This window comes from Pavona decussata, unplaced genomic scaffold, assembly GCF_977016875.1.
Source record: "Pavona decussata unplaced genomic scaffold, jaPavDecu1.1 SCAFFOLD_253, whole genome shotgun sequence".
In the NCBI taxonomy this organism is placed as follows: Eukaryota; Metazoa; Cnidaria; class Anthozoa; order Scleractinia; family Agariciidae; genus Pavona; species Pavona decussata.
Window position 1 is genome coordinate 500001 of NW_028145656.1, and position 27135 is coordinate 527135.

At 39.7% G+C, this 27135-nt stretch overlaps 2 protein-coding genes across 4 annotated transcripts in view; both read left to right on the top strand.

Moving 5' to 3' along the window:
• The window catches only part of LOC146456898 (neuropilin-2-like), a 54191-nt gene extending 40489 nt beyond the window's left edge, over positions 1-13702 (top strand). The window contains exons 5-12 of the mRNA XM_085092532.1: positions 7428-7778; positions 8428-8747; positions 9449-9608; positions 9735-10057; positions 10856-10994; positions 11769-12094; positions 13008-13149; positions 13567-13702. Of these exons, the coding sequence (XP_084948658.1) occupies positions 7428-7778; positions 8428-8747; positions 9449-9608; positions 9735-10057; positions 10856-10994; positions 11769-12094; positions 13008-13149; positions 13567-13697 (1892 nt within the window). The 3' untranslated portion in view covers positions 13698-13702. The remainder of the gene's footprint in view (positions 1-7427; positions 7779-8427; positions 8748-9448; positions 9609-9734; positions 10058-10855; positions 10995-11768; positions 12095-13007; positions 13150-13566) is intronic.
• A 643-nt stretch (positions 13703-14345) lies between these two features.
• Positions 14346-26298, top strand: LOC146456900 (tyrosine kinase receptor Cad96Ca-like). 3 transcript variants are annotated; one of them, XM_085092544.1, is made up of 9 exons: positions 14346-15159; positions 15545-15661; positions 15979-16163; positions 18823-18942; positions 21492-21568; positions 22315-22355; positions 23048-23144; positions 23822-23918; positions 24564-26298. In XM_085092544.1, exons 1-9 carry the CDS (start codon positions 14994-14996, stop codon positions 24717-24719), a joined length of 1056 nt encoding a protein of 351 aa, XP_084948670.1. In that variant the 5' UTR covers positions 14346-14993; the 3' UTR covers positions 24720-26298. The 3 variants fall into 3 exon arrangements, 2 of the variants coding, with proteins under 2 accessions (XP_084948670.1, XP_084948671.1); XR_014858679.1 differs by lacking the exon at positions 23048-23144 and having other exon boundaries at positions 24564-24593; XM_085092545.1 differs by lacking the exons at positions 23822-23918; positions 24564-26298 and having other exon boundaries at positions 23048-23148.
• Positions 26299-27135: the final 837 nt, after the last annotated feature.

Below are 27135 nucleotides of genomic sequence, written 5' to 3' on the forward strand. Positions count from 1 at the left end.
TTGCTAGCAAATTCTTGCTAACAAGGTTGATCCTGGACATAAGTGTCTTTGAAGATTGGTGAAATTTTAACAATCTGCAACAAATTGGCAAGTTTTGGAAACGCGAGGTCGTACTTATTTTGCTGTACGTGTTGACAGATTATCACTTAAATAAAAAATATTAGCTCTAGTGCGACCCGGCCCTAAGCTATGTGTAATATTTGTTTGTCTGACTCGTTCTATTTGCATTATTTATTATTAGGCCCTGCATCACTTAAGCAATGTCTTGGATAACCTTGTCGATTAGTCATTATATAGTTTAATGGAAGTTATTGTAATGCTTGCAGTACTTTAATGTGTATATGTTGACTTATTTGTTAGCAATTGGCCATGCTCCTTTACTCAGTAAACATTTAGTAATGCGTGTGATTTTGTCTCATCTTATCTTGTCAAGTTGTGTTAGGACACGTCATTTAAACTTATGTTATCTCATCATAAATAAACTAAACAAATAGGTCTTTCTTGTTTACAGGTATGGTGACTACTTGAGGATTTCCAATGATAATAACTATACCACAGGTACATACTGTGGGGTGCAGTCTGGACGGAACATCATTGTCACTGGACGCTATGCTGTGATGATCTTTCACTCAAATGGTAGAGTCACGCGCAGGGGATACAAGTTAGATTTCTCCTTTGTTCAAGGTAAGTACAAAGAGTCGGACCGTATTTTATTGTAGTAGTCTCTATAGTAAATATCAATTCGCTATTCAGTTACTAATTTGCATCCTTTTCTAAAAGAGGGATTTTTTCTTAAGGTCAATTATAATTCATCGATTAATATCTAGGCGTTCTTAATGAACAAAAAGCATGTCGAGTGGTACCTAATCGGATGAGGTTTTTTATAACAGCAAAACCCTATCAATCGGTGGACACCAACGGGGAATGGCAAAGTGCTCGCTTTATTGTGGTGTTCGTATTAAGCGGCATCTTAGACTGATAAAAGTTACGAACACATCTTTTTTATCTCAGTAGTATTTTTTTGCTCGATACAAAGATTAAAACATACAATTTAAAGAAAACGGCAGACAGTTTTTACGCCCTGTTTTGGCGCTTTCCTAAAGTTTATGAAAAAAAACCCACTTATCAACAGCTTTAACATACAAAATGCCTGACGATAGGGTATTGAAGATTAGGGAGGTTGCCGTTACTGTTGAGTTTAAAAATGTACTGTTTCAGTGAAAACCGATTGACCCAAGTCTCTTCATTAATCAAGTTTGTAACAAATGTCTTCACACGAAACGTTACAATGCCTCCTTGGACAAACCCACCAACAACACAGAGACCCTTATTCGCTGCCCAGTGTCCATCTCAAGGTAACAGCTGACAATGTTTCTTGATGTTCTTTTGGCATACATTGTCAGTGTTTCTTGAACGAGCGCTAATGGGTAGCCTCTTTTACAGGGTCTGTGTTCAAAGTCTCGTTTGTCTTTTCCAAAAGTTTTCTTTCACTTAGTTAGTTATTAAAAGACCAATTCTTTTCCTTTTATTAAGCCCTTTTTACACTTTAAAGGGATACAAGATGAGAAGTATATTGTATATTGAAAAGCTTCTGCAAGCTTGAAATGTGTTTGTAAGTCAAGGATGTTATGAGTTGAAAGACAAGGTCCTTTGAAAACCTCAGTGTCAAGAAAAACAGCGCGTTCAGATGACATTTTACAAGTGAACTTGATTGTAGAGTGGACCGTTTTGGCAAAGTAAACAAAATTGAAACCTTTTGCATTGAAATGTTCCACAGTGAAAAGATGTCATCAATAAATCGTTTCCAAACCAAAGGTTTAAAGGGGCTAGCCATAAGCAGTCGTTTTTTTAGGTCTGCCATAAAAATAACAGAGAAAGCAACAACTGTCTTAGTTCTTATGACGACGCCATGTGTTTGTATGAAGTGTCTTTTGTTAATCTTGAAAGAATTCTCTTCAAGTATGAGCCGTTAAAGTTCCCGTAAGTCGTTTGTGGGAATTGGTAAATTGTGCTCATAGTGGTGGCGGCGATAAATAACGTCAATCCCTTCTATTTGAGGGATGTTTGTGTAAAGGGAACTTACCTCAAGGGTGGCTAAAACCACATCATCTGAGATTTACATGTTTTCGATGAGGTTAATAAAAGTCGGTTGTGTCTTTTAGATATGACTCCTGTTTTTTTAGCGATGGTTTGTAATAGTGAGTCATCAAAACTAGAAATACGCTCCGTAGGGCCGCTGCTACCAAAAACGATTGGCCTGCTGACCGGTATTTTCTTGTGTGTCAGCGTGTAAAATTCTGGTTTGCGGAGTTGTTTAAGACCGATTGTTAACCATTTGTGAGTCATTGTGTCAATATTGCCCGAAACGGAATAGTTTGTCCACTATCCAATTCACTTTTAGGGCAGTGTCCAGCACAATAGGAGTTAATAATAATAATCAAATGCCCATTTCGAGAGGCTTGTAGAAACGGAATAGTTTGTCCACTATCCAATTCACTTTTAGGGCAGTGTCCAGCACAATAGGAGTTAATAATAATAATCAAATGCCCATTTCGAGAGGCTTGTAGAATTTATCATCAGATATTGTTGTATGCCTTCTTCTATTTTTTGGTTGGTATCCATAACGACTATAGTCGTTCTTTTGGCAGCTTTTTTGAGATTGATTTTGCTGTTGCGTTAAAGTGAGTCGATGGCTGTTCGCTTGTTTGCCGAAATATTGTCTAAAATAGGACGGAAAACTTCTGAAACAAGTTCAAGTTTTGTTTCTTCCAAGTACTTTTTAAGGGCAACCGAGTTTTGGATCGGTGGTTGCCATGTGGATTTAAGATAGAGGGAAGGTGCAGAGGTTTTTCTCTTGTGCGAACATATATTTCAAACGCATTGTTCTAGCGAAATTATGGAAATACTTTTGTAAGGATTTTTTGGAGCTAGAAACAAGAGGAGTGGGTATTAATTTAAGACCTTTAGACCACTTGTGCTGTCACCGCGATTTCTCACACTCAATTTTACTCAATCAAAATTGCGTTTTTTTCTCTTTTGGGGATTTTACCCCCATCACAAAGCACTACTTTTCGAGCCCCATTTGATGCAAGCTGCCGTCACATCATAAGTTTATTTTCATTTCTATTAATTTTTTTAATCCATATGGTAATATGAAAACAGTATTTAATTGAAGTATAATGTTTATTTTTTCTCGTTTCTTTTGTTCAATCTGTTCAAGAGCTTTATTTTTGGTTTTGTGTGACCTCTCATGAACAGCAAGTCACAATTCTCGGAAAAAGAGGGTGTCTTTGATGTCATACTACACGGACTTTTCCCGGGACTTTTCCCAAATGCATTTTTTTACTTAATAATTTAGTTTGACCTTTAAAATGGCTGAGAGTGAAACTGGTCTGTCATATGGATTTAGAAGATACCTATGACACTGGTTATGTGCAAGATATCAACGTAGAAATCATTGACGGGTTTTATTACCAAAATGTGGCCTTTATGAACGACAAGGTCTGGTTATTTGCTGACTAGTGGATGAAGCTTTATTCAAATTGTTGTTGAACTCTAAATGACAACAAACTTGAGGAAGCTAAAGCCGTTCTTCAAGATTTGTCAGATATCTTTGGGTCACCCTGTGATGTTTTGTACCGTTCAAGTAAAACCACCGAAAGTCAAAACTCAACTGTGATTTATTGACTCCATGCTCGCCACGACTACAAGAAGAGTGGGATTTCCGTGCTTGTATGATTGACAAATGTCACCACACTACATCTCTCCCCTCCTTGATAATAAACTTTCAATCACACATATTGGTTAACTAGATCAAGTAACTCTACAATAACATCAACAAACGATAAGCATGCCTTCTCGTTACGGGTCTCTTAAAGTGTTCAGTGTTTTTGCTCTGTTCCCTTCTATCTCCTTCAGCTTTCAGGTTTTTGGGGATGATTTTGAACATGGACGAGTTCCGGGTTATAAACTTGGAACCATCGCTAGCTGTAACCATAGATCCTTTCTTTTCCTCTACAACGACGGGTTATGGATTAAAAGAAGTGCTTAGTTTGTTCTTCTTTGGTTGTCACACAAGCACTGTATCACATAGTTTGATATCGCTTGGTTTTGTGCCCAGTTTCGAGTCGCAATATGCCATGATCTTTGACTTGTGTTCTGCATCTCTCTCTGCCATAGTCTTTTAAGTCTCCTGCAGGGTATTTTGCCTAGCTGATGCTGGTGATACTTCTGGCAGGGTGGTCTTGAGTTTCTTTCCGTTCAGTGCTTCATTTGGGGATACATTTGCAGTTGTGTGCGGTGTCGCACGATATTGTCGGAGAAAGTTGTACAGTTCCTGTTTCCAATTTTTGCCCTCAACGACGACAGCAGTCCGCACACACTTCCAAGATTTGGCATGAAGCGTTCTGCCTCGCCATTGGCTCTCGGCCAAACAGGTTGAACTTTCCTGTGATGGAATCCTAAATACTTTACAAAGTTGCTGAACTGGACTCCATTAAATGGGGGCCCATTGTCGGTCTTCAGCTTGTCAGGGATTCCTTGCCTTGCAAATATGGCATCGAGCCTCGGGATGATAGATTTGGCTGATGTAGGCTTGACGATCTCAACTTCCGGGAAGCGGCTGTATTTGTCAATGACGACTAGGAGATAGTCACCCGAAGGGAGACTATCTCCAAGGAAATCCATTGCCAGCATTTTTCCATGGTCCACTAGGTAGGGGCGTCATCTGTAGAGGTTCAATTCGCGACGACTTGCTTGGAGTTGCTGCTTGGCATGCTAGGCAGTTATCGACTTTTGCTTTGACCATTCCAGGGAACCAGACTTTCTCACGAATTAAGCGCTTCGTCTTTACGATGCCTTGATGTCCCACAGGCGCCAGCTCTATGGCTCTTTCTCTCAACTTGCTCGGGACAACGATTCTGTTACCTCTCAGTAACACTCCACTGTATACCAGTCACTCGTCCTTGAGTCTTTTGAAGTCTAGTATTTCAGAATTGGTCAAAAGCGGTCTGTCTCGAATGCCCTGATCAGTGACTGGAGGTAGAGTCTTTCTCTGTTTCAGCCTGAGTCTCTTGAAGCGCGCAGCCTTTGGTATGGCGTTGGTGCAAACATAGTTCACATACTCGTCGGCAACGTTTCTCTCTGCGGTTGCTTGGTGGTTAGGGTGTCTGCTCATGAAGTTGGTGGGGTTCCCATCATCTTCCGGGGCGATACACCAGATGACAGTTGTACGGCATCAACCTTAGCTTCCATCGGTCCATGCGAGTTTAAGTAGGCTTGTGATCTGTCACGATTGTAAACTCGTGTTCCAGAGCCCACACGATCGCTAGCATTTCCCTCTCGGTTTGTGAGTATTTGGACTCCAGTTGCTGAGTGCTCGACTCACGTAGCTGATAACCTTGCCTTCCTGCACTGGTAATCCTCCAAGACCGACAGGGCTTGCGTCGACTATCACTTCGGTCTCTTAAGCAGGATTGAAGTATGGCATGGCATGACTCTTAGTCAGACTGTCCTTGAGTTGGTCAAACGCATGTTGCTGTTCGTCTGACCATTGCCAAGGTGTCTCCTTCTTGGTGAGAGCCCGTAATGGTGCCGTGATTGTGGCATACCCTGCGATGTAGCCCGAGACGTACTGGGCTCCGCTAATTTTTCTTGCCAGCTTTCTTCACTCGACGGGTTTTCACGTTTTTTGGAACACCAAGACCCAGTTTTTGTTTTGTATTAATCATATTTCGGGCCCACAATGTAGGCTTGTCATTGCGTCAAAGTCTTCCCACTTTTCCAACTCTTCCTCCTCTTCCAACACTGCCAACCTCCCCCCCCCCCCCCCCCCCTCTTACTACACATCTTTTTTTGCCATATAATCTTTTTGAGATTTTTTCTTTTCAGTTTGAATGTTGCGGTTGTTGATATTGCGGTTTTTGTTAATTAGCACTTTACGTTTTAGTCCTTATTTTACGTATCTCTTTCTGTGTTAATTGTATCCAGCACTTTCATTCTATCCTGAACAATTTTCGCACCAAATGTAAATTTAGTCTTATATAACATCTACTACATTTTCATTTTATCACTCGCTCACCTTAATCCAGCAATTGGTAATTGTTTTTCAGTGGTCCAGTTTTGGTATCATTTGTCTTTTTCGCATTTAATTCATTTTATAGTCGTTCTTATTTATTTTCCTGTAACTTTTTCTGTTAGGTATTTTACCAAACCCCTCGGTTCAAGTGAATAAATTGTTGGAATCTAAACCCGTTTGTCTACGTGGCCCTAGCCACTTCATATAGATTGATCTAAACCATATTCGTTCAATATCATTAACATGAAATGTATAAAGATGATGACCATTTCTAAATAGCTATTCTTTTTACCATCGACATAAAAATCATATCCACCTAATTCACTTTTACCACAAATATTTTTGTTTTGCATTTATTGCAAATTAATTCAAGAATTACAGCATTGTATTAAATTACTCTTAAATCATCACAAAATGGGCATGCAATAAAAATCTTGGTTTGAACATTTCTTATCAGAGAATGAAAAATTACTATGTGCTGCACGGATATCTACTTCACTATATTCTCTAAATGCAATATCTGTATCTGTCACAAATGAAATAATACAGTCTGCTTGTAAAGGTTGGTGACCTTCTCACAGATTAAAGACGTTATTTTCATTGCGCGGTTTGTTACTATGGGGAAAAGCAGATTTTAGCAAGGGCTACTGGAATCCAAAAAGAAAATTGGTGGTAACCACGTATTTTTCAAGAGAATTAATAGCAATAATTCTAAAAAGTGATAAAATACAAAGCAATGTATGGCATCTTTTATGAAATTAAAGATTTATTATCCTTCAACCTTCCTTAGCAAAACACATCTTTTGTAATCTTCCATCGTGATGAGCTACAATGGAAAATTATTTGTATTTATATACCAGCGTTACTTATGTTTTTGTTTCTCTTCTCTCAGGCAAGCTACCGCAGACTTCTAAACTTGTACTAAAATAACAATATTTAGGGAGGGTAATACCAAGGTAACACGAAAATAAGTCAAATTGGAAGTTGGAAGTGTTGCTTTTTATGGAGGAAAGAAAAACAGAGAACAGGAGGAAAACCCTCGTAATAGGGACGAGAATCAATAACAAACTCAACCCTCATGTGGCTTCAACGTCTTCGGGAATTGAACCGGGGTGACATTGGTGGGAGGCTAGTGCTCTCACCACTGCGCCATCCTTGGGTCCAAGTAATAATTTTCCTTATCGGACATACATACCGTTTGTTCTACCTTTGCGTACAAATTTGAAGAAATAGATAATTACATCGAGGAAAATTAAGTTCACCTATAACTTATTAAGTTCCTTTGGATAAGATTGTATTAGAGTTCGTTTTACATATTAAGCGGAGATTTTCAAAGTGAGTCTTTTTGTAGGATGCAACGAAAGCCTAACAGGACTCATGGGAAGTTTTTACTCACCAAACTATCCAGGGAAGTACCCGGGTGACCAAAACTGTTCCTGGACGATCACGGTCAGCGCAGCACAACAAATTCACTTGATGTTCACAAACTTTAGTTTGCAAAATGAGACTAACACGGACGCTTTATACGTGTATGATGGCACGAATAGCACTGGGGAGGTGTTGGGAGTATTCTACGGAGGCAACCCTCCATCAAAAGAAGGAATCTACTCCTCTTCCAATCACATGTTGGTTATATTCAAATCAGATAAGAGTGGCTTTTACACAGGATTCAGTGCGTTCTACTGCGAGGGTACATGTTCAAGTAAGCTTCCTTTTTTAACGATTTTAATCATTGATGTCAATGTTATTATTTGCCTGTTAGTATTGGTGATAGATCTCTGTTTAATGTTTCTGACACTTCGGGTTACGAAGCGGGAATAACACACACACCTGTTAGGTGTATAATTGAGAGAATGTCTTTTAAGCGGGGGGTGGGAAAGGTTAGTTGGTGTGTCGATCTCGCATTCTTAAAATGTACCCAATCCTCATGTTTGTAACATGCAAATCCGATAGCAAGTGCTTTCAATAAGGACTATATCGTCTGTTTATGTTTTATGAGTTGGAATGAAAGAAGAATAACATATCCCCCCTTCCCGAGAGGGTCACACACAAAAAGAAAAAACTGAAACCTACAGCGGTTTTACGTAATACCTAGTCTTACATTGCCCACACCCCCTTTTTGCCCTAGTAAAACGAAATCTGTTCTAAACCGAATTTTCTAGCGTAACTGCCTTTTTTGGTTGATAACACTTTGGATTTCATCAACAGGCTGGAATGTAGGACCACATTAAATCATTTGCTAAGAACTCAGTGAAATTTTTGGAAACGCTTTTCATTTCCTTGTTATTGTCAAGTAGCAATATTATTTTTGGCAACTAATTTACTCTTAAATCTTCGGTTGACAATGATAGGTTGCAAATTACCCCTTGGTATGGAGAATGGCACAATCTCTAATGTCCAGATTAGTGCCTCTTCACAACGGAATGATAGACAAGCTGCAGGAAACGCCAGGCTAAATTTCAAGAGACAGGAATTAGCCTGGGGCTGGGAAACTGGAACTAGTGAGTCGAATAAATGGCTTCAAGTGGATCTTGGTAACAAAACCTCAGTGACAGGTGTAGCCACTCAGGGCAGTTCAAACGAGGCCTGGGTTGCCAAGTACGGGCTACAGTACAGTGATGATGGGTTGACCTTTCATAGATACAACGCATCAAAAGACACTTCAGAAAAGGTATATCGATGCATCATGCTTGCCTTCTGCAGTTTCCTTGTTTCTATCGTGTCGCAAGTCTGTTCAGTTGTTCAGGATTTTTCTTTGGAACGAAGTTAAATTTATTCACTTCGAATAGACCTTTATTCAAAGATAGCAGCTACTGATTTTAGAATAAAGATGAACAAGAAGCAATTGGTCTTGTGGAGCCTCACCACACATCATAATCTTTATAGACTGGAGAAAATACAGAGTTATTTCTTGGATAGCGGAAGTCAGATAAAGTAACCTTGGTTGCAACAAATCCTCCAGGAGTCCTAATTTTTATCCCTCTTATTGATTTCTTTATTAAAGTTTTTAATATACAGGCTACAGGGGCTTCAACGGTTTTACGCAAAAAATTAAAGTAGAGAATGTCTAACATGGTATGAATTATAATTTACACATTTTCTCTTTTATCGTTTCCTGTCCCCTAAAATAAGAGTTCTAACGAGGCTACATCTTGAGGAATTTTGTGTTCTGCCTCAAGCAAAGCAGGCTTCACTAAATGCATATAGGAAAAATGTGCGAGCGGGGCTCCATGCTAACTTTCCTGAATTCTGTCAAGCTGTTTTGGAAAAAATCCAGGAATCCAATCACATACTTGCCTCACCTCTTGCAACTCTGCTGTTTGGCGACCAAGAGTTATCTAACAATCAACACTTGCTTGTCTTGAAATAAAGGTCTTTGATGGAAATGTAGACGCTGATTCCATTGTGTATAACAAAATAAGCCCAAAAATCACAGCACGCTACATCAGGATACGGCCCCTCCATTGGCAGAGACATATTGGAATGAGAATAGAGCTCTATGGTTGTCTAGGTGTGAACAACGGCATCAAAGGTAGGACTACATTAAAATCATGTCCCTGGAACTTAGCAGTTTCTTTTTTTTTAGTTTAGCAGAAATATTTTTTCTAGTGGCTAACTTGCTTTTACATTTTGTCATATTTTCGGTTTACAATGATAGATTGCGAGGCACCTCTTGGTATGGAGAATGGAGCCATCTCTGATGACAAGATAATCGCCTCTTCAGAATGGAATGAACATGCTGCAACATACGCCAGGTTAAATTACAAGATACAAGGAGCCTGGGGCTGGGTATCTAAAGCTAGAGACTACTCCCAATGGCTTCAGGTGGATCTTGGTAGCCATACTTCAGTGACAGCTGTAGCCACTCAAGGCAGTCCGGACACTAATGACATTAATTGGGTAACCAAGTACAAGCTTAAGTATAGAGGCGATGAGGTAGAATTTCATTTTTACAAGGCACCAAGCGACACTTCACCAAAGGTATATCAATGTATGATCCTTGCGTTCTGAAGTTAAATTGTAGCTATCATGCCGCACGTGTGTTCAATGTTCAGTTGATCTCATTGCCCTAAAGAAGTATTAGTCGGTTTTTTTGAAACAACAGAAAAAGTAGTTTACATATTGAAAGATTTTTCTTTGGAACGAGGATAAATTTGTTCTCTTGGTATGCAGACATTATTCCAAGATAGCAGCTCGACTGATTTTAAGATAAAGATGAATAAAGAGAAATTAGCTTTGTGGAGTTTTATTACATGTCATAACCTACTTAATTATCGTGGAAGTAAAACAGACAGTTACTGTCGTCAAAATCAAAAGTTGGATATAGTAACCTTGCTTGGACAAGTCTTTCGGAAGTTCTTATTTGTAACCCCTCTTATTAATTTCTAAATAAGTTAGAATCATACAGTTTACAGAGGTTACAAAGGTTATACAAAAGAGTGCATGTCTTTAATGACACCTGCATTTTGGTATCTCTTCTTTGTGAGTTACGATTTATTGGCGTTTTCTCTTTTATCGTTTTTTTATCCCCCAATATTAGAGTCCCAGCATGGCTGGGATTTGAGGGTTCTTGGATTCTGGCTCAAGAAACGCAGGCTTCACCCAGTGCACAAAGAAAATGGGTGTGAAATGCTCCATGCTATTTCTCTTGTGGGTTTTAAGAAGCAATTTAGAAAAAACCTAGGCTTGCAGACAAAAACCTGTCTCACCTCTTGCAACCCTGCTGTTTTGCGACCGAGTGTAATCTAACAATTACTGCTTGCTTGTCTTTGAATACAGGTCTTTGATGGAAATGTAGACGCTGATTCCATTGTTATTAACAGAATAAGCCCGCCAATCACAGCACGCTACATCAGGATACTTCCGCTCCGTTGGAGGGTACATATTGGAATGAGGATAGAGCTCTATGGCTGTTCAGGTATTCCCTTTTGATTCCTTATATTATTTCAAGTGCAAGTTCTAACGCTAAGTCCCTTTTATCAAACGCTTGATTACACTCGCCTATAAGAATTACACTCATGTAAGATAAAAGCGATAAAATCATCAACTGTGGTAAGACTGATAATAACGCCATTGATTTGAGAGCGAGTAATCTAAGTAGAGCCTTACACCATTGCAGATTTGGCAACACCTTCACCTATCACAAACCTACAACTCCAGGAGTGGTAAATGCAGGGGTGAATATAAAATAGAAGTGATATTTAGTAGCATATACAGCCTTAAATCTATTTTAAACACATTTTGTCCTCTTGGACACTCTGTACCTTCAAAAACAGTTCATTCCCTATATAACAGGGAAAATGTGTTTTGGACCAAATAACAAACACGTCAGCCACATTTTTCGTTTTTGCTGCTAATTTTCCTTGACCATAGTCTAATACCCTTACCTGTTGAGCTCATACACAATGTAGGAGATCAATCATTTTTTGGCATTAGCTTTTCGATGGAATTTTCTGAAACCACTACCGTTATCGTGAACTAACATTACATCATATCGCAGAGCACTGAAGAAAGAATTCTTTTCAATAGTCACACTTTAAATCTCATCAAAGACTCGAATTTCGGAAGTCAAATTCTAAGTAATGTACATTCCCTTACTATCCCAAAAGTGCTACAATTAGTAGCTGCTTATTTAAAACTGGGGCCAGCACTATTTGCAATACCTTTTCTTTATTTTTGGCTGTCAAATCAGGTTGCACTGCACCTCTTGGTATGGAGACTGGAGCAATCTCTGATGACCAGATAAGAGCCTCTTCACGATGGGATGATAAACATCCTGCACGAAATGCCAGGTTAAATTTCAAAGAGCAGGGATCTTTCGGCTGGACCACAAAACACAACGACCTCAATCAATGGCTTCAAGTCGATCTCAACAGCTACAAAACTGTGACAGGTGTAGCTACCCAGGGGATTCCCGCCATCAAAACCGAGCAGTGGGTCACCATGTATCGGCTACAATACAGTGATGATGGAGTGACCTTTACCTTTTTCAAGAAACCAAGAGACAATTCGCCGAAGGTATGTCAGTTATTTGGTGTTGCATTCAACTTTAAACTTCCAACTACTATTAATATATAAGGAGTTACTTGTCTTTGTTTATTAGGTTTCAGGGATACGAGTTGCGATTATTAAAAAGATAGAATTATCAATATCAAAACAAAATCCAACAAGATGAATTTACATAGTGCTATTGCACTAAAACAGGTCAACGACTTCCGCTATTTAAGATCCACGGTTATCAGCAGCCTCAACGACTTAAAGCGCCGGAAGGCCCTCGGATGGGCCGCGTTCTGAAGCCTCCACGAGTTCTGGTGCTCACTGTGACTACGTTTGGACTTGAAGCTCCGCATTTTTAGAACAACATGTCTATTTGTTCTACTAGACGGTTGCCAAAAACATGGATAATCACCAAGGACATGGATGCGAAACTAAATGCCTCCGCCACATGTTAAGGAAAATGTTGCACACATAACGCCTGGACAACGTCTCAAATGGCAATGTCGTCTTGCAACAGCTCAAGTTCCTGGGCATGGAGAAGGATGAACCCGCCAACATTTGCGTGTTGTACGAGCCTTACTAACGGTGAAGATCCCCAGGGAGACCGTGGAGGTCCTTCCCCGACCAAGTCCAGGACATTGACCCCAAAAATTACCTCTCAGAGGATGACATCGTGCGCATTGCGGCTCATTGCCCAAGACCGAGCTAGTTTGAGAGGCCTTACGTACTGTCGACTGTTCCTCAGCCGACAGGTGACGATAAGTGCTATTGCATAAAAAGCATGAATGGAAGTGGGCCATTTCCAGGCTAAATTTCGTATTACTCCATGGCTCAATTAACTGTAAAGTAAGAACTGCAAGGCCTCGTTACATACCATTCTCACTCCTCGTGACACTGCTGGCTGATGACAAACAAACTCTCTTTATATGTATAGGTGTTCGATGGAAATACAGATAGTGGCCATACTGTGTACAACAGAATAAACCCACCAATAGAAACACGTTACATCAGGATCCTACCAGTACAATGGGAAACCAATATTGGAATGAGGATAGAGCTGTATGGCTGCGATGCAGGTATTTTTTTTCGCCTTTTTAGCAATAGAAACTTCCATCTTTGGATTTCTATCTTTCTATCTTCTATCTTTGCGATTTCCAAGGAAAGTTCACAGGAGAGTTACCAGATGTTTGTCGAGATCTTGCTCAACCTCGATTTCTCAGGTTTTCGGACATACTGGGTGTACTGACAGCTTCCCAATGCGTCCCTGGGGAACCAAGGCTATGCAAAGAACTCCCTGGGGTGGGAGAAGTTGAGATCATGTTTCAGTGCTGCAAAAAGGGACCACTCCACATCCTAACCTACTGTATGTTTTCATACACAAGCTCTTAAATCACCAGCTTCAAAGCTAAGAACTCCTGAAAAAAACTAGTTAGAAGACCAGTAATAGTCCTTTTTTTAATAAGATTTTCAAAACGATTCATTTGTCTTTACAGATACTCCTTCCAGTGGAACGACACTGGAGTGGTACGTCATTGTTGGGCCTTTGTCGGCTGTGGTATTTTTAGCATTAATCGCCTGGTACCTTTGCAAACGTCGAAGAAAAGGTATTAGACACAATTCTTAGGGCACAGCCGGTTTATTTTACTCCATAAGTTAGCTTTTTAGATTTACGATTGCCAGCAAAAGTGAGGCTGAGAAATATAGTCTCCCTCGCAGTCGTTGTTTGGGCTGTCACGCAGCGCGACAGCCCCAAAAATGGCTGCGAGAAAGACTATATAGAATAGGAATATGAATAAAAATGTTAAACGACACATTTTTGCATATTTCATGAATTACAAAGTGTCAAACCTTTATACTTAAAATTTTACAATAAAAATTGACAATGAAAAATTTGCAAAGTACAGGGACTGGATTACAAAGGTCAACAAGCTAAACTTTACAAAATCGTCATTGTCAAAAGTAAGACATAATTTAATGCTAAAAGAGAAGGCATGTCATCACAAGTTCAATTAAATATTTAACGAGAAAGAAAACATTTTAAACAATGTCAGCATAAACGGGACATGTAAATTTACATTTTCGTTAGACGGAGTATTTTTAGACCCCACATACCTTAAAAGTTGTCATCTTGTCTTTTTCACAAGGAAAGTATGTGTGAAGGGTTTGTCAAATTCATTGAGATTCTCAACTTTTCAATACCATTAATTGTTTCGTCTTGAGGTCAACATGACCTCCAAAGTGGCCAGAGGAATCCCTTTTAAAAATACTCTTCCACCAATGTGGCCGAGGTTGGTTTTAATTATATTATCTCGACGGTCGTGGTGTCTACTGTCCCTGTATTCTATTTTTCCTTTCGCGACAAATATAACTGTCTCTGCCGATGTATCTTCTTAGTCTTATTTGATTTACTTCATTTTGTTTTTCACTTTCAGGGAACACAGTCAGGGCCAAGAGAGAGATCAAGTAAGTCAAATGACTTTCGATTATTCTATTTAAATTACTCTCGGTGTGTAGTATGAATACACTTGTTATCAGAGCATAGGTCTTGAAAGAAAAGGAATGAGGTGCAAACATTTGCTCGATTTGATTATTGAATATGAAAGTTAGCGCGTGAGGGTTCAACTTACAGACAGGGTGCGCGCGGCGGACAAAGGACACATGTTGGTGTACCAAATGAAGTAAGTAAAAAGGATTATTTCCGCTACCCATCGATAACTACCTTACCTTGCTTTAATAACACTTTTCTGTACCCTGAAATCCAATTGATTTCACTTGAGTTTTTTGTTTTCTTCAGATGATGCAATTGATATCCAAAAGATGAAACTAAATAAATAATTGATTGAGATATATGCTGTCAGCAGAGTATTTTGATGAAGGTGTAAGTTTTTCTGTTTGAAGACAAAATGAAGAGGGATACGAGATGGATGTTTTGGACCATGAAGTGGATGAATGGGAGATTTCACGTGACCGTATAGCACTGCGAGAGGTCATAGGTTCTGGGGCATATGGAGTGGTTTGGCGAGCAACTTTGAGTCAACCAACTGGAGGTTATGGAAAACGTATTGTTGCAGCGAAGTGCTTCTCACGTAAGAACCAATTTGTAAAATTTCTAGACTTATCATAATATCAACGAGGAGAGTTACATTTAATTTAAAAAGCTTTCAAAAACTGTACGTGTTTACTTGATCTATGTTGTTTAGGTTTGTTACGTTTTCTTTAGTTAGTAATATCTGTGCATTACTCTAGGTTTTAAACATAAACCTTACGACATTCCAGTGTCCATTTAATAATCTCACTGTTGTACTAACTCTACCTCTATATATTATCTACACTGTTTGCTCTTGAAGCTTCAAAACAAAAATGTCAATCTATTTTTCCGAGACAATTACAATGAATGTGTTGGATGCATCTTATGTGATGTAGTGACTATCTTGCCTATCTGATTTAACCCTGATGTCTTATATCTTTTAGCCATTTCTGGAGAAGATGGAAGAAAAGCGCTTATGAGAGAGATCGAGCTGGGTAAAATGTTTGGTGAAAATCCTCAGCCAAACATTATCAATTTTATTGGATGTGTTACAACGCAACGTAAGGAGATGCATATCTGTTTACGCTTCTTGTTTCTTTCTCTGTATATTTATTATATATCTCAGCAGGTTCACAGAAATTATCCAGAGTGTTTGAAGTGAGATTCTAGTCACTCAGTCGATCCCATTACTAAGAAGATAAGAACTAAGCAGTTCTACACCAGTTCTGAATAGCATCCTGGGCCAGCATGACCCCATACTACCAGGGCACTTTATTCCTTCTTGTCTTGAAGGTCAGCAGCACTGGCTTAAACTTGTAAGTCTACTAGTGAGGGAACCCATGGATAATATAATTATCTGCTGTATTTCTGCTCATAGTTCACCCAATTCTTATTATGGAGTACTTGGCGTCAGGAGATTTGCTTGGTTATCTGAGAAAAAGCCGAGGAATTGTTGACAAGTATCATTTTGGAGAGGGTGATACCTTAGAGCTGACGACGTATGACCTGGTCTCATTTGCAAAACAAATTGCTAGTGGAATGGTGTTCCTTGGATCCAGAGGGGTATGTTCATTTTAACGAAAACATTTCTAAGCAGTTGCTATTGAGTCCTTCCGCCATCTGTTGTGACTTATCATGGGTAAGATTTTCCTATTGTTTCAAGCAGCGGTAATTAGATGGTTCACCAAATTACTCCGAGAAACAATCTCACAAAATTATGTTCAGTTAGTAAAAGGTGCAAGCACAATTGGCAGCTAATGTGACACCTTTAAACAGAGAACTAAAAGAAAACTCAACGTTTTAAATAAATTTGGCGAGAAAAAAAAACTGAGAGAGTTACCTACTTCAAACTTAAGGAAATACAGACTGAATTCTATAATTCTTGCAAAAAATATATGGCATGCAGGAAAGCACTGGTTGCCACACATTTATTTCTGTAAAGAGCCTTATCGCCTCGAACAAAAAAATCACTTTATTTAAGTATCAATGTTTTTAGCGCAGGGCGCTAATTGGGGACACTTTCCAGATCGAATTGAAATTTGGAAGTGTTGGTTTTTGGGGAGAGGGGAAAACCGGAGTACCCGGACAAAATAAATCAAATGCTTACGAAACTTCACTTTTTTGCTCAATTTGCTGTTGTTCATCTTTGAGCTATCCGTCTGCCATTTGTGTTATTAACTTGAAGCTCTTTTCTTATCTTCAAAAACTCATTTAATAATTCATAAGCCCATTGACCTATCAAATGGTCGATAAAACATCGGGTTTTAAAACCCGATAAAACCTCCTCCTTATTAGTACGCGGTGTTTAATGTTTTTTCTCGTATGCTAATTTCCAACGTTCACAAAAGCATCATTATTATGAACTCTTTTGACACACGCTTTTCCAGGGATGTTTTTGAAGCCGTTCAAAAAACTCGCATCACGTGTTTTATCGGGTCTAAAACCACTCGGCTGCGCCCCGTGGTTTTAAATCCCGATAAAACACTGCTGCTCGTATTTTAAACATTACTTAAATGGGGAAAGAAATTTATTCTCCATAACATGCGTCCCGATGACGCCATTTTCTAGGATTTTCCAGAGGTCATGGACCGTTGCCGACACTCAACATCTTGAAGGTCATCTCCACTTTTATGACGATGGAGCGAGTGTGACGTGGATCTCTCCCTTGTGAGGCACGATTTAAAAGGGGACTGTACAAAACCCTTCCCGCAAACCCACAACACACTAAAAGATTAAGTAAAACAACAAATTTAATAAATTTAGTGTACATAAACGCTTAGTAAACACAATAAACGGTAACGTAAAAAAAAAACTTTCTTAACCTAATTAATTATCTTAAACTAAATTACTTATTTCAGTTCAGTTCAGTCCTTCCTTGTCCTTGAAGTCTTCTCCAGGCACAAACAAACTGCTGCTTCAACCACTCGCATAAACAAACCGCACCAACAACCGTTCACACAAACCTCTCCTTCTTCTCTTCTGGCGCCTTTTCTCTTCTTTGTTCCCGTCTTGTTTGACTCCTCCGCAGTCAGTTTTAATTTCTATGCACACGCCTTGAAATCCTGTTCACTCGCCGCCGCCGACAAAAGGGTTTATGTCAGGGAAAACACGGCTGGCTCCTGCCAATGGTTCTTGACAGTGACTTGAACAATTTCGCCTTCGACCTTGCAATACAAACTTTTTTTGCTTCTTCTTACTTCTCAGTCCTTTTTCTCCTTCCAAGAATAACAACCAACTACACAACAACAACCATGACCGCTATTTAAATACTGTACACAATTACGACATTACAAAGAAGATTCCAGAAAACGCTAACTACAAGATGTACAATAAATGCTGATTACACGATAAGATACAAAATACACGGTAACGGGAATAAAAGTAGTTAGTTAGATTACATCGAAATTTACAATACAACACACAATTTCCTAAGACAATAACTACTAATATACTAGTGACATTTTTTGACTGATAAAAATACGACGAATTAAGACTACAAATAATTAACAATAAACCTAACGAATTTAGATAATGAAAAAGAAACGACTAAATTTCTACATGCAAACACGAAACATGAAAATGCAAACATGAAATGAAAACAACCAAAACATGAATAATATGAATTTTGTGACAGCGAGGTGAAGAAGACCCTGGCCACTCTAAGGACCTGTTTACATGGAGAAAAGGTCTCCCGGTTAGAAGGGTCACCAGTTTATCCAACCTAATGTGGGCAAGGCAACGTTTCTTAAATTTCCTTACAAATTAATGCTGCCAATTGTTTAGATAATTAACTCAACGTTGTCCCGGATAGCCGGGTTAACATTTTTAAGGGACCCGGCTAACGGGACAAACAGTTCTCATACAAACGCATCGGTTTAGGTAAGCAGGCCAACTCTTTGGTTTGCCTTGTGTCACGTAAAGTACGCATTAGCTTTAAAAATGGGCATAATGGCTTGATATATTATGAAAGGAGATAATTTTAAATGACGATTATCACATTCGGGTGAATTAAAGAAAGAAATCTAAGGGAAAAAGGATATTCAAGTTGTGAATAATTGAGCTTGGGCAGTGAATAATATAAACTAGAAAGTAGAGTTAAATTTGATGTGTTCGACCGGGATAACGTTTCTGGATTTTCTCGTATCAACGCTCGGTAAAAGTTGGCCCAGCAAGAACTGTGACCCAAAATGAATGTACTTTGGCCACGATTTTGTTTCTGTAGGTAGTCCACCGTGATTTGGCAGCACGAAACATCCTCTTGGATCGAAACTTCGTGTGCAAGGTGACAGATTTTGGTTTAGCGTATCAGAACTTCAAATATGGTCATGGCAACGCCAAAAAGGTACAGTGAACTTACAGCAAATGATTTCATAAACTTATGTTTCAAATTGAATGTGGCCTTTCATCAAATTTACAATTCGGCTTTGTGAACTGTTGTCCCCTGACGATGTCTTTCCGATTTTCAAGAACAAACTGTTATCTTCTTGGAAGGGTTCTTTTTATATTTTTGTATTGTCACGCGTTAATGGGAATACAAATGGAAATCGTGTTTGTCATTTAATCATTAATTCACACCTCAATAAACTTTCAAATGTAAACATTTGGGGTTAAACGTCATTGCCAATAGATGAGCTTAGGAACAGGTGCCACAAAGGTGGTGAAGACAAGCGGAACCCTGGGGGCAAGGAAGTATCCATGCCAACCAACCATACGAACGACAACCACCCAGCCCCTCCTTTACCAAGGGTGCCTTGAAATGGAGTGAATCAAGAGGCTAGGTAGAATGGGACCTCGGAATCTACAACAACCAAGTACCACCAAAGGATCGCCTGAGCTACCCCGGACCCAACTGACCCGGGAGGCTGACTAGCGTTTCCTAGGGAGTGCGAATGTAGTACTTATAAACGCTTCTTGTCCAATGCCCGAGAGCCTGAATCAGGTGATCCGGCGAGCCACTGCGAGCAGCAACAGTGGCTGCGCTGATTTGGAAGCTTTGGCTCAAAAAGTGCCCTGAGACGCCAACCACTGACAGCATAAGTAGAAGCCGGTCGGTCAAGATGGTACGCGACAAGGTAAGGCATCATCGCATATACAACACAGAGTGGAAACCTCTTCCTGCCGATGTGAGTAAAATACCCCTTGCGAAAGAGGTCACTTTTGAAAGCCTTGATCCTAGCCCGCAAACAGGAAGGGGCCAAGGAGGAGTATAATGAAATATCGGGAACAGGAGAGTGCAGAGAAGGCAAAGGAACACCTAAGATAGGGACGGTAAACTCGGCGGAGTGACGGAATCAAAATTAAGTAAGCCTGAACGTGCAGGCAGCCTAAAAGATGCAATGGTCGTACAAAGAAAGATCCAAGGCTCTCCAAATGACCACCATAATGTTGTCTGTGACTGGGAGGCGTCGCGCTTCTGGGGAACCTTGTAATCGCCTAATCCCTTCATCAAGACTAATTACAACCGCAGGCAGTTCAGCAATGGATCACGAAAACCTCGCTCGATGTGTAAGGAACGAATAGCAGACCGTTAAACTGTAACAGAAAAGTGCTACACTGAGTCTGCTGATAGGTATGCATGATAGATATGCATGATAGGTATGCCCATGCAATGGACTTCATAGCCAAGGCAAGGGGCGCGTCCAGCGCATAAAAGCTACTGATAAGGCTGACAATTAAACGTTAGGTAACGAGCGCTACTATGGAAAACTAAGCAAGTTGCAGGACATGGCTTGTACTTGTCTATTACGTGACAAGCGCTAGTTAACTAACAAGATGCAAAGGCAATAACACTAACAGTTGAAGTCGCAGTCGAAAGCGGTAGATCCTTATCAACGCTTGGATTTGGCAAGGGCAGTGGAGGACGGAGCTGGACAAGCTTTACGGCACTTCGAGTCTGACTTGGGTTGGCCGACAACGTTCAGTTGATTTGGGGTAGGTAGCGACGGGACGCTGCACGATCGAGGAGGCAATGTCTTCCAGTGAAACGGTAAGGAGCTGTGATGGTCCCTATTGCGGGAGTCGCGACTGAGGCCGGCCAGAGGCGCACTAAAAGTTGTACCAAGGAAGGTACAGAAAAGGTAGTTCTACCATGGGTCGCTTAGGGGATAAAGGAGGCTGCTGGAACTGAAACACCTACATCTGAGGCAAATAAGGCAGTCACACGCGCTTCCAAATCGGAAGCTTGAGAGAGAAGACACTAAACTACAGGAACTGGTGAAGGTTGAGAAAGTACAATCAAAATGACGACTCCAGGATTAGCGCTCACCCGGGTTGACATCCTGAAGCTTTCGGAGGATAAAACAAGCGTGACAGCGTCCACAACAGTCGCCAAAAAGGCTGTATCATCGGCACTTGCACCGCACGTGGAGACGAGTGTTCTTGAGGGAAAATCGCAGGAGAAAAACTGTTGTTGGTGTTGCGAGTATTAGGCATGACTCTGAAGGAAAACGATACGGGACGACAACGAACGACTGAGCCAAATAACACGGTAGAAAGACAGCAAACTGCAGCTAAGAAAGAACGATCCGCAAAAATGACCATTGGACGAGCAATGCGACAAACCTTATTGCGGCATGAAGTGTCACAGATTGCCCCTGCGAGAGATTTCGAGCTGCCCCTCTATCCAGCGCACAGTTGGACTGCTGATCAGTATTGTCGTGAAATTAACTTTGCCTAAATTTCATTTAGTCACTTTTTTTTAATTTTTTGTGTCTATAATTGTTTAGCGTGTAAATAAACACGACTTGACCATAGCGCTTTAAGGATAAAATACTGAGAAAATCAAAGCAGGTCTGATATAATTTTTATCCCAACGCAACTCGCTGTATATTCAGTTTATCTAAACTACAGTCCAGGTATGTTAAATTACTTTGATACTGCTTGCTTTTGTAGGGTTGTATGCCAATTAAATGGACAGCACCTGAGATTCTTTTTGGAAATTCTGCAGATCTATCAGCGAAAAGTGATGTGTATGTAAAATTATTATAAATAAACGACTTCAGGAGGCCAGAACTAGAAGCCTCTATCTGTATGAGTTCCTCTCGTGAACTCATTCCCGAGTAGATTTCTTTTTACAACTGCTTTTCCCGTGAAAAAGTGTGACGTTTGACAATTCAGTTTTCAATGCTCTTCTTTAATTAGGTATTTGCAATGTCGGTATTCCAACCCCGAGAGCCCTTCTAAGACAAATCTACCCTGGAAAGGGTTGATTCCATTGCTTAGATCGAGAGATAGGGTCATGGGTCATGGGCTTCTGACTACTTCTAATTCAGCTATCACGAGCGAGAGTTGTCCCACGCCTTGTAACCTTCCCATGTAGATGTAGCCGATCTCCACCTCAATCCCTTAAGTAACAATCTGAAAAGTACAAAGTTTGGCATGTCATTACTCGTCAATTTTACGGTGGAAGACTATTCAACCTATGGAAGGGAGAACACTGACTATGAAGATCAAAGCATCACCAAAGTTTGTGACTTTCCAAATGGGAGAAAGAGTAAACAATTGATATTGAACTCATAACTAGCAAAATTACCTTGTATGATAAAAAGTAAAGAGACAACTAACGCTCAAAAGCTAGGTCAAAGGTTCAACTTTAAAGTCAAAACAAACAACCCCTGTAAGTTGTTCAATGCACGCAACAGCATATTATGTGTATGAACATACGAATAGAGCGCTGGAGAAAACGTTCTCACTGATATGCATTTCTAATTCACAGGTGGTCATATGGAGTCGTCCTCTACGAGATATTCACCATTGGTAGGTTTTATTGTATTCTTGAAATTGCCCTTACACAAAGACTTTAATTACATCGTAGAGTAAAATAAAGAAGTGAAGCTATTTCATCTACGTAGGGCCAAATAAAATGGTTGTGCTGACTTATTCAGTTACAGCAAAGACATGCCTACACTGCAAGATCCTCGAGGACCAAAAATTAGCCAAAACTATAAAGAGCACTCATTGAACATTCAGGTACACTGCTTTATCGCAAAACTATTCGCACGTGGAATAACGAAAACTGTCTAATAGCTAAATAACGTTTATTTGTAAGTATTGCATTTTTTCAGTTACTTTAACAATAACATTTGTTATTGCTAAGTCTTTGTAAAAATGAAAATAAATTAACTGTATTTAGCGCAGAGCACTAGTTGGAGACACTTTACAATTCGAAGTGGAATTAGATGTCGGTTTTTGAGGAGAGGGGAAAACCGGACTACCTGGAGCAACAACGTGAACCAGCGACAAACTCAACCTACATATGACGCAGAGTCCCGTTTGATGTCCGGTTTGAAGCCGTGCCACACTGGTGGGAAGCGTGTGCCCTCACCACAGTGCCATTCCTACCCCCTAGTTCGTAGTTCGACTTTTGTCGAAGACACAAAGTTAAAAACTGGAATGGCGACTAGAACGGTTAAAAACTAGCAAAGTAACAAGATTTAAATGATCAACAGGGGGCATTCCATATCCGGACTGGTCAGAGGGAAAAACAATGATAGAAATACAAAATGGCTACCGCATGCCAAAACCGCCACACATCGACGACACCCTGTGAGTTTCGCTTGTCAGAACAGTCTGCATGACTCAATCAGAGACAGTGCTAACTGAAAACAGGAATACAAAGTTATCCAATGACCTTGAAATATTATTTGTGCGTTCAAGACTGGTATCATAACTGTTGGTTGTTTCTTTCCTTGCCAAAGCATCAAGCCTCATGTTGCTTGATTGTGATCCCTAACAACTGGACATCAATCACTTTTTGTGACCCTCACATAGCCTGCATAATATGTGCCAAATGACCGTTTAGGGCACCGCCCCGAATGTCGATCAATAAAAGATCATTCCATCCTAAAACCTTAGCCCTAACTAATCTACACATTAAGCTATAGCAACTTGCACTTTCGGCGTGTAAGATTTTGTTTTTTCCATCGCCACCGAAAGGTTTCCCTGGGGAAGATTCGTTTTTGATTTCAAAAATCTTTCTGCTCTTTCCCGGACCTTGCAAAGTCTAGGGTTTTTTTAATTTCATTTTTCCGCCCCTCTCCCTAAACTGGGATCTACGTGACCAGCCCCTGCGGACTCTCCTCCTCTCCTCTTCTCTTGCTTAAAAGGATGAGAAGAAGAGAGACCTTGACAATTGGACCAATTAAATGGTTTTTTGAACATCTGTGAACGAAATGAAAAACTCACAACCAAACTGCTATTAATTTTAAACTGTTTATTGTTAGGTATCATTTGATGGAAAGATGTTGGAGCTGGAACCCAGTCTTTCGCCCGCATTTTGAAAAAATTCGGCAGACAATGCAAACATACATTGAAAAAAAGGTTTGTGATAAGGAGGTGGTTTAAAGGGTTTATATTGTGCACTTCTACGTCCACCCACGTGCAGTTTTAGATCTGAAGAATCTGTAGATACTTGCTTTTTATTGACATTATTGATTTCTTCTATCTATCTATGAGAGAAAGTGTCAATTTAATGTGACCCGATACGTATTTTTCTTATCAATCCAACAAGCATTCTTATTACTAATATTTGGCAATATCTGACGTCATCGTTCCAAACAGCGCCAGGTCACAAGCTTGTTGGGCGAATTCTAGCTCTCAAATCACCAAGTTAACGTGGAAATACATGTTTCTCACACAAGAACCAGTTAGTGCGTATACCAAATTAGAGCGAGTTCAGAGCGATTTGGATAAAAATGCCAAATTATCACTTACGCCCTCTTTTCCATCGAGCCCTTCAAATGTCAGCCTCGTTTATATTTACGATCGTCAGTTGAGTTAGCCAATTGAGTTGAGCTAGCCAAAAAAGGATAGCTGAACAAATTCCAACATAAAAGAAACTATCTAGGCCAAAGTATGGTTCAGTTTTTGGTTTTAAGTTATAGGTTTTCTTGGGTGAACTCGAGCCGTCACATCACCAATCATCACTCACGCTCTTTCTCTATTTGGCCCTTGTTAATATTTCAGATGTATCTGGACCTGATGGACATGTCGGTGTATGATGCAGCTAAGTATTCAAAGGTCGAGGACCTCGGCGCAGCAGCTGGTGAAAATAAAAAACCAGCTCTTGAGCCACGGAAAAACGTATCCTCCGGGAAAAAATGGTCAAGTCTTCGACTATAGAGAAACTACAGTTTTCAAACCGCAGCCGGCGCTGATCAAGTTGGCAGTTGATTTAACACTTTTTAAGGGGTGTTTACATGCTCCCAGTGCGACTTTCATTCCGGTATGAGTTCACTCCGGTTTCCTATTGTGGCTCTGTATTTGTTTACATGCTACCAGCACAGAATTTCATAACGGATAGAGTCAAACCGGTGCGAGTTCATCTCGGTCACTGTACGGGAGCGAGATTTTCATTCCGATTCGAAACTCATGTCGATGTCGTGTAAATGCGGTGCAACTGTTTGCTCCGGCATAAAAATCACTGTCCCGGGAATCTGGAACGGGTGGCGCATGCGTAGTTTTCGGCATCCAATCCAAGATGGCGTCACGATTACGTCGGACGACATGAAGTGTCTTTTCGTGTAAAGACGGTATGAAATGATAATGTCATACTGGTATGAAACTCGCCCGTACGAGTTTTCACATGTAAACACCCTACGATTAACATTGGTTTAGAACAGTTGATAAAAATAATACCAGTTATATGCAGATCTGTGTTGAGACTATTAATGTCGAGTGTCGTGAAATCAAAACTCAAGCAATAGCCAATCATAACAAAGGCAGGGCTGTCAACTCTCCCGGATAATCCGGCAGTCTCCATATTTTGAACCGTATCTCCCGCTCTCCAGATTTATGTCTGTAATCTCCACATTTTGAGCCATATTTTCTGGTCTCCAGATTTATGTGTGTAATCTCCCGAACAATTGACGAAGTTTGCCATTTGTCGTAGACTCGACTTCCCGAGAAGAAAATTTGAAATGTTTAGCGTTGTTTCTGGTACTGTTGAATGTACGACTGAACCCGTAAATTTGGCCTTGATGCGACGCCTCTGTTAGGCGTTTTTTTAGTGCTGGCCGGGGAAGTGATATTCTCCATATTTGAAGACGTGAGGTTGACAGCCCTGCGAACGCAATTACGTCAAGAACTAAAAATGAGAGCTCGAGCCAACTAAGGACATGGAAGGTAAACACGAGAGCTAAAAGGGAAGCATGTTTGCTGTGATTGGTAATCGGGTTGTTTTTTTTGTTTTGGACATACGTTCTAATTGTTCTAAGTTCAAAATTATTCGTTGTGATTGTTTCAGAGTTCACAGCATTTGGTATAACATTTTAATAAATTAGCCAAGAACTAAAATCAGGAAAACGCAATAAATTGATCATAATTAATTAATCAAACATGTTTCCTTACGAGAGCAATTGAGAAGGCTTTAATTCATCAAATATTTTTTTCTTGTTAGGAGGACAAGTGCAAAAATTACTCGTTTGCTGCACTCTAAGGTGCTTAAATTTATGAAGCATTAATAATTATTTTATTCTCGTTACGAGGACAAGGAGAAAAAGCCCTCATTTGACGCACTTTGAAGTGCCTTGTTCAGTATTCATTTAATAATATTTAAACGACAATTATATATAACAATTTTGATAAAAATTATAATGAAGTGAACAAGAGGGTTGACATAAGTTAATACTAAATTTAGTGATCCATTAAACGTTTCATCTATGTAACATTCTGTAACATACCGATAAACGTAGTTCAAACAAAGAAAATAATGTCAGGCTCGTTTCTACAAGTTCTCATTTGCCGCACTCTAGGGTGCCTTAATTTATCAAACCATAATAATTATTTTATTGTTGTTAGGAGGACATGTCCTCATTTGCAGCACTCTAGGGTGCTTTAATTTATCAAACCATAATAATTATTTTATTGTTGTTAGGAGGACATGTCCTCATTTGCCGCACTCTAGGGTGCTTTAATTTATCAAACCATAATAATTATTTCATTCTTGTTAGGAGCGCATGTCCTCATTTGCCGCACTCTAGGGTGCTTTAATTTATCAAACCATAATAATTATTTCATTCTTGTTAGGAGGACATGTCCTCATTTGCCGCACTCTAGGGTGCTTTAATTTATCAAACCATAATAATTATTTCATTCTTGTTAGGAGGACATGTCCTCATTTGCCGCACTCTAGGGTGCTTTAATTTATCAGACTATAATAATTATTTCATTCTTGTTAGGAGGACATGTCCTCATTTGCCGCACTCTAGGGTGCCTTAATTTATCAAACTATAATAATTATTTTATTGTTGTTAGGAGGACATGTCCTCATTTACCGCACTTTAGGGTGCCTTAATTTATCAGACTATAATAATTATTTCATTCTTGTTAGGAGGACATGTCCTCATTTGCCGCACTCTAGGGTGCTTTAATTTATCAAACCATAATAATTATTTCATTGCTGTTAGGAGCGCATGTCCTTATTTGCCGCACTCTAGGGTGCTTTAATTTATCAAACCATAATAATTATTTCATTGCTGTTAGGAGGACATGTCCTCATTTGCCGCACTCTAGGGTGCTTTAATTTATCAAACCATAA

Coding starts and splice junctions, on each gene's coding strand:
- LOC146456900 (XM_085092544.1), top strand. CDS start 14,994: ATGGATGTTTTGGACCATGAAGTGGATGAATGGGAGATTTCACGTGAC. Junction 18,943..21,491: donor GTCATGGCAACGCCAAAAAG/GTACAGTGAACT, acceptor TTGCTTTTGTAG/GGTTGTATGCCAATTAAATG. Junction 22,356..23,047: donor CTACGAGATATTCACCATTG/GTAGGTTTTATT, acceptor AATGATCAACAG/GGGGCATTCCATATCCGGAC.